This window comes from Balaenoptera borealis, assembly GCF_965194805.1.
Source record: "Balaenoptera borealis genome assembly, chromosome: 11".
Lineage (NCBI taxonomy): Eukaryota > Metazoa > Chordata > Mammalia > Artiodactyla > Balaenopteridae > Balaenoptera > Balaenoptera borealis.
The window spans coordinates 49,927,009-49,937,763 of record NC_138868.1 but is presented as its reverse complement, the minus strand read 5'-3'; the positions used below and the strand labels follow the sequence as shown (position 1 = coordinate 49,937,763).

Sequence of the window (10,755 nt, the reverse complement as noted above, 5' to 3'; positions counted from 1 at the left end):
CCTTGGGGCTCAGCTCTGGTGTCTGTGGTGAGATTAAGTAAAGGATATAGTAAAAGCCCAGTACTGGTTTGGTCTAGGATAGGGTTTCATTTGGGAGATTAGAGGCCAGATGCATACTCTTCACCTTGATTTGCATTTCAATTGGGAGAAATATGAAAGGAGATAGAACAGGCAAACCCGGGTTCATGCAGCTGGTGGATTTGGGGGGATGAGAGATGATGGTAAAAGAGAATCTGTCTGAGTAATTGCTCCCTTCCCACTTATTTTCTCATATAATAAATCCCAGGCAAAAGCAGTTAGCCCAGCTGTCCCCTATCTGTGGAAGTGTCCAGTGAATGACCTTAGACAACAGGAAAGCCAAAGTACCTGCTAGTATTCTGTAGGTGGTATCTGGGGAAGGTTGTTCAATCGTAGATTTGACGAGAATTATTAGGATCCTTGGAATGAGTTTGCAGCCCTGACTGTCTCCTGAGGGATTAGGGGATCTGGGCAGAGGCCTATTGGCGTTGATACTTTTGGTATGATGCAGTAGGCTAAACTGCTATGAAAAAATAAATTCAAAAACATAATGCATCAAATATTAAAGAAATTTATTTTTTCATATAAAAATCTATGATGAGTGTAACTAGTGGGTGAGTGGCACTGTTCCATGTGAGATTCAGGGACCAAACTTTCTTCCATCTGTGGCTCTGCCATCCCCTAGGACAGTACTGTTCTCAGCATCAAGCCAGCAGAAGGGTAAAGAAAACTGGAGGCAATTTACTTCTTAAATCCTTAGTTCATATATGGGATTCACAATTTCTGCTCACTTTCTGTTGCTGAGAATAGCCATGAGGTCACATCTAACTGCAAGGAAGACTGTAAAAATGTCTGCCATACACAGTCATGTACAATCAAATTTCAAAGGAAGGAAAACGCAAATTTTGGTGGAGATCTAGTGTCTATTACATAGATTCCAGGAGTACCTAGAACCTTAAAGAACTCCTTTTTTCTTATCACAGAAGACCCACTTTTTTTTTTCTGGGGCTATGTTTATTCTATCCTGTAGCCTAAATTCATAAAGAGTAGTACTGTCACCAGGCAAGTGGTATAGTTATCCTAACATTTCCCAACAAGTCTGTGCTTGCTAGAGCTGGCATTTTACATTTGACTCTAACTTAAAGGGAATTTTGCCATCTGCGACCTCCTGAGATACAGCACGATCCTCACCAATAAGATGACAGCCGTCCCGGGCATAGTCATCATAGTCCGGACTTTGGTGTCTGTGACTCCTTTTAGAGCCCTTATCCTGAGCCTTCCTTTCTGTGATGTCCAGATCACCCCCCACACCTATGGTGAACCCCTGGGTTTGGCAAAGTTGGCTTGTGCCAGTATTAAGGTCAGTGTTATCTACGGCTTGATTGCTTTTTCCATGGGATATATTGACCTTTCTGTGACTGGATTTTCCTATGTCCAAATCCTCAGAGCAGTCTTCTACCTCCCGTCTTGGGATGCCCGCCTCAAGGCACTCAGGACATTTGGCTCCCATGTCTGCTTAATGTTGGCCTTCTACCTGCCAGCACTCTTCTCCTTCATGACACACTGCTTTGGCCACAACATCCCTCATTATATCCACATACTTCTGGCCAATCTATATGTGGTTTTTCCCCCTGCCCTTAACCCTGTAATCTATGGGGTCTGGACAAAGCAGATATGAAAGCGGGCACTTAGGATGCTTAACCCTAAAAGCTATTGATATTTAACCCCAAGAGGATCTTCCACGATCATTCAGTGGAATGATAAGATCAAAACAGAAGTAAACACTGGAATATTTTTGCTAAAATCCTCTACGTGTAATCCTCTACTACATTTTCCTCATTAGTCATAATGTACACCACATTAGAAGGCAGAGCTCAAAGATTCCAAAATAATCACTCTATTTTTTGCCACAGGAAAAGTACAACAAAAAATTCTCACATTTAAACCCCACTGATACTACAAAATTCCTAAGGTGAGAAAAAGGTTTGAAAAAGTGCCCCCAGTAACTAACTACCTTAAATACTTTTCTTTCTCATGGGGATTCTCTTCATTCACATGTCAGAAGCTGAAGTTCATGACTATAAAAATGACGAATTTCATGAAAACCAAGCAGGATATAGTGGGAAGAGAAATGCACAATGAGTCATGAGATACAGGTTTAAATTCAGGCTCTGGCCTTGACTGGAAGATGTACGTGAGAATGTCACTTAGAGCTCTTTGAGCTTCGGTATCCTTACCAATAAAATAACTTAAAAAAAAAAAAAACTGTTGTGAAAATCTTTGCACCTTCTGAAACGTAAAAAGGTTTGACAACAAATAAACACATGTATTTCTAGTGTGGTTGTTACTTCTGGTGCATGTAGATTTAACTTACTAAATCCAATCCTACTATACCGTCACTGGTATGAAGTGAGGTCTCCAGCTCCAGATGACCCCATTGCTTGGGGGTCTTTAGGGACTCAGCCCTTACCTTGGTCAGAGCATTTCATTTAGAAAACTATAAAGCCTGAAGAGTTAAGAGGGCTTTCTCTGGGCTTGAGGACTCAGTGAAACCTCATGCCCTGCGGTTCTGGTTAGGGTGAGCTTCAGGGCAGAATGAAATAGAATGACTGCTGACACAATATAAAGTCATTCTCATTTGAGTATGGAAGCTAGATAGGATAATTGATTTCTTTGGGTATTCTAGGAGCTGCAAAAACATGAAGTTGGCTTCTAATTGGAAATGGGACCCTGGCTGAAATTTAAGGTAGAATGAGGAAGGAATACACAGAGAATAAGGCTAAAGTAATAGTAATGTAAACTAAGAGAGGAAGTGAATTAAAAAAATGATACTTTGTATAAATTTATAAAGAAAAATGACCGAATCATCAGTTTCTAAATAGAAATTACAATATTGACACAAACAAGATTTAGAAAAAAACTAAACAGATCAAAATATGAAGGAAGATGACCAAAAAAGTCATTGCAGATTTTCTCCCAAGTAAGGTGGTAGACCATGATAACTTTTCATATGTTTCTTATACTATATTAACTGTTTTGCAATATTAAAAAATTTGCAAAGCTTTGAAAATTATTTAGAAAATTAACATTATCCTGATGACAAAATCAGAAAAGAGAGAAAATACAGATTCTCTAAATCAATGCAAATGGCAACACAATTATGAGAAGTTTGACTCAAAGTGGGTATACACAGGGATAGATACTACCAATTTGTTGTAGGGATTTGTAGAAGATGTAGGGACCGATACAGCAGTTGTCATTCCTCACAATAACTAGCACAATTTTGGCACATGAAGGGGCTCAGTAAACATTCCTTTACTTATGATATTGGAGTGCCTAAGTGCAGAGTTGACAAATAGTGTCTACAATGGATCTCTAGTTCCATAGAAGTCAAGCCCTAACTATAAGTAGCAGACAAGCTACATACTTAAGGGTGGCTCTCTGCTCTGGTTCTAAGGAGAGAGGTTAAAGAGGACCACAAGTTCTCACAGAATTGTCAAGCCCAGTGCAGGTGGTTCAAGGAACTGGACACAATAGACCTAAGACAGGCTTTGGGGTGAGTCTACATACAGATAAAGGAGGTGGGGGGCAGGATTACTCAAAGAGCCAGATCTTAAAGGGCAGATTCAACTCTGCCATGAAGTTCCAACAGTATTAAAAAATGTCCTATTAGCACAGTCTTGGTTGGCTAGATTTAGTATTAATTAATGCATTTTAAATTAGTAGACTGTAGATGTTTTGTCAATTTAACTGAGAAAATCTGTTAAGAGTCACTTTGCTATTATAGTCCGACTATGGTCCAATTGTACTGGAAGAAGGTGTATTAAGAACAAGAGAAGGGGAAGGTGGGACCTACCACCTCACTCCCTGGTTTGTAGGTTTGTTGTATTTGCATGAGAAATTTGCATGAGCAACACAGATTCTTTTGAGAAAAAAGATCTGAAACCATTGAACAGTATTCAGGAACAGAGCAAATTTAAATCAAGACCCAGTAGCAAGAGAGAGCAACAGGTTACCTGGGAATTAAATATCTAGAGGAAAAAGAAATCTATCCTGGTGACCAATGCTCAAAACAAAGACCTAAATATTGTTGAGGAAATAAAACTGTGTATTCCACATATCATAAAGTAGAGTTTGGGAGCCTCTTGGTACATAGTCATCTGATATGCTTCAGATATATTCTAAGCATATGGGTGTTAACGATGGGAGCTGCGACCTCAGAGGCCTAGTGTGGGACATCAAGACTGGCAGTCAGGGAGTCTAAACAGCAGGGCATTACTGCCAGGAGTAAATAAATGCTTCATTGTTGACAACTCAACAGTGCCTCCTCGTGGCTATTAACCAGAATAGCAATACTGAAGTGATTCCAGTTAACTTTTGCTTGGTGTTTGAAAGGAAACTGACAACTTTCAAATCAGAAAACTCCTGGGATCTCCAACGCTAGGGGAAGGTCAGGGGATAGCTTAAAGAAGAAAATAGTGTACTTCATGATCATAAGGCACGTGGGGATTTTAATGATTAATTTAAAAAATAAAAGGTATATAACAGTTTATACTCTGATTTTCTTTTCTCCATTGACATTGAAGAGTCAATATCAAATCAATAACATGAGTCAAGTATTCATAAGGATAGAGTATATCTCAGTATTTTATAAGATGTTACATTAGCAATGTTTGACTAAGGACTATATATAATAGTAACATTTCTTCATTTCTTCATTTTTCAACCAAAAATTAGTTATCGAGTGCTTTATGTGTGATTAGCATGGTAGTGGTTAGCATAGGTAGTTACCAAGAAGTAAACTACTTTCAGAGAGATTATGTTCAAAATAGCGCATGAATTATCATTATTCCCAATCTTGCAGATTAGGCAATTGAGCAAAAAGATAAATTACTAATGATCATTTAATTAATAGTGACCAGAGTCAAACATTAGGCACATTTGCTACATAAATCTATTTTTCCTATTACATAGGAGTGAGCTGCATAGTTAGACTTCAACTGGATGGTTTTGTCGTTTTCTGAAGTTTTTCAGGCTCCAGATTGTAAATAACAAAGGCAGAGCCCTACACAACCCAGCATGTGTTGAATTAGTCAATGCAAGTAAAGTTAGTTTCTACCACAAAGATATCACAGTAACAATGTAATAAAAGTTTACTTCTCATCCACATACCATTCCAATGAATGTGGGCTTTGTTTCACATCAGCATTTAGAGACCCATGTTTCTTTCATTAGTTGGATCCTTCATGTTCCTGTTCCTTACAGACTGCCACTGTTTCTTCTGAATCTGTCAGGCAGGTGAAGGGAGAGAACATGCAAGATTTTGTAGGAGGTTGTAGGGACTCAGTCTGGGAGAGATTTACATCATTTTCTCTATCATTCCATTGGCCAGAAACTTCACATAAATCTAGGTGGAGAGACCAGGTGACTAAATATTTATTTCTTAAGAGAAATTATATGAGAGAGCCTCACATGTAAAACATACGTAACCTCTTCCCAAATGAGACTAAGCGAACCCTCATCTAGTCACTATATGTAGCATAGAGTCCAAGATCTCCAGGAGTGTGTGGTCATCTCCATCAGGTCCTGATGTGCTTTCTCTTGGACCAGTCATCTTCCTCCTACTACCACACGTTTAATGGTGGAGCAGAAACTGAATACCAGTGAAAAAGATTCCCAGTTGAAGTGAAACATGGAATACATTTAGCAAGAACTTGTCAGTGGTAATTCTGGAATACTTTGGGGGCAGGCTTTGCAATACTTTTATCTCCTGACAGTAGAATACGTTTCCTGACTAGGTCCTGGATATGACTCTGGGAGAATCTCTCCTGGCCATTGTTTTCTATGTCCCTTTTTCTGCATATGTGGGATTGTGTTTTCTTCAATGTCCCCCGCTGCCTTATATGAAGCAGACATTGGAGAATGTGACTTCTTTTGCAGATACTACATATGGAGACTGCGTCATGTCTGTAAAATATTAAAAATTGTTTTAATTTTTAATCAAAAGCTTTTTTAAAAGCCTAGCTCATCTTTCTTTGGCAACGAACCCTCTCGAAACTTAACAAGGATTTTCTTAGGTAAAATTTAATTTTTTTTCCTTTTTTGAATGTCTTTTTGCTTTCCCCATGCTGCTGCTTTTCTACATAATTGTGTCTACCTAAGGCTATCAGACTTTAGTAGGACAGCTATCCACATAATGTAGTCTCTTCTCAGGGCTGCTTTCTATGAGTCTTTGTTACTTAAAGGCATTCTAAATCTTTCTCTAAACCTTTGATTTCCCAAGTACTAGGAAAATTCTTCAAGGCTTTATATTTATGACCTTTATGTATTATGATTCATTTCTGCTTGAAAACCAACTAACTTTCTGCTAACCTCATTTATTTCTCATAATAACTTGTCAAGTGAAATCAACAATCGCAAACACACACTATTACTTTGAATTCTTTCAACCTTTTCCCTAGAATTGCCATTTAGTAGACATGTCAACTTGTTAGGTGATCTTTCTAGCACCGGATGTCAATTTTCTCATTGTCTGCAGCCTTAGTTAGAATAACCTTCCAGCTATCAAAGAATCAATTCCAATTTTTCAGTGGTTTAACACAAAACAATTTTATACTTTTTCATAACATCCAGTCCAATGCAATGTGGAAGGGGAAAGCTCTCTTCCATGCAGTCATTCAGGGTCCTAGCCTCCTCCACTGTGTGGTTCCACCATTTTCCATGGGTTCATGTCTTCCAGTGGATTATCTGCAACTAGCCAGAGGAGGAGGAGAGAGCGCAGAGGGCATCAAGGAGGTTGTAAAAGCCATTCCTGGAAGAGGTGCATGCCATTCCCTTGGACAGGCTTAGTCTTATAGCCCCACACAACTCCAGGTATGTCTGAAAATGTAAATTTATTTGTGTTTACGAGGAAAAAGAATTCTGTTTGGAAAAATTAGCCTCGACTCTATCATATATATACATTGATTGTCAAGCTACAATCCAACTTGTGGAGTGAGAATGGTGAGAAGTGGTAGGAGAACTTCTGGAGGTTTCTGTGGTTCTCCTGGTCTCTCTGAGACACTGTCTGCCCTAGAGCCTGATCTACATCTTGTTTGCCTCTTACAGATGTTTTATTAAATAATTCACCGTCTTTTATTTTAGACTCATAAGAGAGAGAGGCAAAGGGACGCTTTTAGATCCCTTCCATGTTTTCCAGTCATCCCCCATCACCTGTGGTAGGAAGGAAGAGAAGGCAGTGGGTGGAACGTCGGTAAGCTGCATCTCAGGGATAGAAGTTCAATGGATGGGGTGCAGGGATTTGAATCCTTCCCCAGACCCAGTCCCCAGCCCAGGACCATCTAAATGTATTCCTGAGACCTGCCTTGCCATTCTGCCATGGTGACATCAGGAGTCCTGTGTATGATTCAAACAAGCAATGATTTTCTACTCAGCCTTTGAGTTTATGCAGTTTGTTGTCTGTCAGGAGACACTGTTGTTGGGACATAATTGGGAAGGGGGACTAGAGGAGTCAATATTCTAGGGACGAACAGACCTTGATGGATTTCCTCAACAAAGGCACTGAATCTATTACATTTACTTGGACATTTATAATAGAATTAAGAACTGTGTCCTGCTTGAGAAATAGGCTGAGAGTTTCCTAAGACCTATGCTTACTCCTGTAAAAGTAAATATTGATTTGTCTGTAGATTGAGCCGAAAGGGGGATATTTATGGGTCCATGTGTCTTGCTTCCTCACGGCTGAGGTGAGAGCAGTCTCCTTGACTCCCCAGGTACACTACTGACTTAAAAGGAGTCTGAGGAGTTCTGTACTACGTTTATCCAGCCAACTAGTATCAGCAAGAAGATATTTCTGAGATGTTTTTTTCCTGTTGTGGGAAAATACTACCTTGCTTAGTATCATCACTTCACTTTCCTTTTGCACCAAAGTCTTTTTTTCCTAGCCAGACGGATTGCTTAATTCACCAAATAGTAAACATGTGATAATGATCGCCATGCCTCATTCTTCCTACTCTCCACTGAGTGACAGATTGATCAATATGCCATATACTCTTCAGAGAGAGCCTCCTGCCACTCACTTTCAGTGTAAAGAGACTTGGATTTTAAGTGTGGAAGCCAGTTTCAGTGTCCTGGCTGAGTTATTGCCAGCTGTTATTGACCCACCTTATTGACCCACCTCCTAGAGAAATGGAAATAAAAACAAAAGTAAACAAATGGGACCTAATGAAACTTAAAAGATTTTGCACAGCAAAGGAAAACATAAAGAAGATGAAAAGACAACCCTCAGAATGGGCGAAAATATTTGCAAATGAAGCAACTGACAAAGGATTAATCTCCAAAATTTACAAGCAGCTCATGCAGCTCAATATCAAAAAAACAACCCAATCCAAAAATGGGCAGAAGACCTAAATAAACATTTCTCCAAGGAAGATATACAGATTGCCAACAAACACATGAAAGAATGCTCAACACCATTAATCATTAGAGAAATGCAAATCAAAACTACAATGAGGTATCACCTCACACCAGTCAGAATGGCCATCATCAAAAAATCTACAAACAATAAATGCTGGAGAGGGTGTGGAGAAAAGGGAACCCTCTTGCACTGTTGGTGGGAATGTAAATTGATACAGTCACTATGGAGAACAGTATGGAGGGTCCTTAAAAAACTAAAAATAGAACTACCATACAACCCAGCAATCCCACTACTGGGCATATACCCTGAGAAAGCCATAATTCAAGAAGAGTCATGTATCAAAATGTTCATTGCAGTTCTATTTACAATAGCCAGGACATGGAAGCAACGTAAGTGTCCACTGACAGATTAATGGATAAAGGAGATGTGGCACATATATACAATGGAATATTTTACTCAGCCATCAAAAGAAACGAAACTGAGTTATTTGTAGTGAGGTGGATGGACCTAGAGTCTGTCACACAGAGTGAAGTAAGTCAGAAAGAGAAAAACAAATACTGTATGCTACCACATATATATGGAATCTAAAGAAAAGAAGAGGGGAAGGTTACCCTTGTAGGCGATGCTAAGAGAAGAAAGATCTGCCTAGGTGGATGTTCAGTAATGATTAATGATGTGGTTTTAGGGACTGGTAGACCCTAAGCTCTTTGGGGGAAGGAGGTAGGAGAGCAGAGTATCAGGAGACAAGGTTTAAAGGCATACAGGAGCATATGCGGCCATAAAAGGTCCACCTGGCAGTAAGCACTGCCATGTGCACTGCTGTGAGGAATCACAAAAATCTGACACAGGGAAATGATGTGCTATGGATGGGACAAAGGAGAATCACACAGCAGCCTTTTAGAGAGTTCTGAATAGGCCAAAGGAAAAGTGATCAAGATCTGAACATAGGCATGCAGGTGGAGAAGGATGTATATGAGGGGTGGGGAGGACACCTGGATTTAGCGTAAGAAAGGCAGCAGACACAGAGAGACTGGAGTCAAGAATATCACCAAGAGTCTTTTAAATGACACAGGGAAGAAATGTCCCTTTCAGACCTCCTATAACACTGATATATTGTAGCAGTATACTTTCAACTCTGTCTTATAGTCCCTTTTAAGTTCCTTATAGCTGGGACCATTTTTTCTCTATATACATACTCTCCTCAATGAAATCATTGGCCATCTGGGGCATTGCTTTGATCTTCAATACCGCAATTCCATTAGTTTATACTCACAGACTGATATTTACAAAGGGATGGTTGCAGTAGTTCTTTGTTCCAAGCGCTAATGAACAAAACATGATCTCTGACCATGAGATACTGAGAATCTGGAAAGGTCAGACAAGTCTTAAATTACCAAAATTATAACAGAAGATCTAAGCCTAGCTATGATTGCCTAGAAACAGGAGTGATCATCTTGGCTCATAGATGGATTTAGACAAGAGCAGAAAGGAAGATCCTGACCCAGCCAGACACACAGTCTTGGCCTCCTAGCCATGATATGGGTGGGGGGCTTTGAACCTGCAGTTGCTCAGGGCCCACAAAACTTGTATGGCCCCAGGATCTAAGCATCTTGGCAGGTCGACATCTACACCAGGCCCTATGGAAAGAGTTCCATCTCCTTTCCATTCCAGGCTCCTGGATTCACCTCCTCTCCTCATTGTCTCCTTCCTCACAATTTTCCTGGTCCCAACTTGAGACTTACAAGCTTCAGAAGTTCGCACTGCTGCTGTTTTTGGCTGTTGAAAAAAAACACCATAACTGGCCCCTCCAAAGGCTCTAAAGGCTGATTTTATAGACTCTGGCTCCACTATGCCCCTCCATCTCCATTGCTCACAGAGATTGGTGCCCTTGTTAGACACCTGGACCCTGAGGCCCTATGGTCTATTTCCCAGGAGAGAATATTATAAAAGGCTTAATTCAGCATTGTGAACAGAGTGAAGACAGAGAGATCAAAGGCTCTTGGGGAGTCTAAATAAAGAAAAAGAAACCCCGAGAAAAGAAGGGTAAGAAAACTGAGTGATGAGAATCTTCTCAGGAAAAACTTCTATGGATGTACCTGTGGAGAAGGAAATGAATAAATTATCCTAAGAACTATAAGTCTGAGGAGGGAAGTGACCAGAGGAACATCCCCAGCAATCAAAGGATCAGGGACCTCAAAGGAGCATGGACCACAGACAACTGTGGGGGCCAGGAAGCACTTTCCATGTGGTCCCATCTCATGCAATGGGAGGATCGGTGGTCTGGACCCAAGCAAATACCTGGTAGTGACCCTGTTTACACA

At 40.1% G+C, this 10,755-nt stretch overlaps 1 protein-coding gene across 1 annotated transcript; it reads left to right on the top strand.

Moving 5' to 3' along the window:
* Nucleotides 1-208: 208 nt before the first annotated feature.
* On the top strand, nt 209-10,643 carry OR52E5 (olfactory receptor family 52 subfamily E member 5; the record flags this gene model as incomplete). The annotated part of the gene is given in 4 exon segments (XM_082342182.1): nt 209-221; nt 1,164-1,693; nt 1,697-1,730; nt 1,733-10,643. Coding segments are annotated over 4 exon segments (624 nt in total). The 3' UTR covers nt 1,780-10,643.
* Between the last annotated feature and the right edge of the window lie 112 nt (nt 10,644-10,755).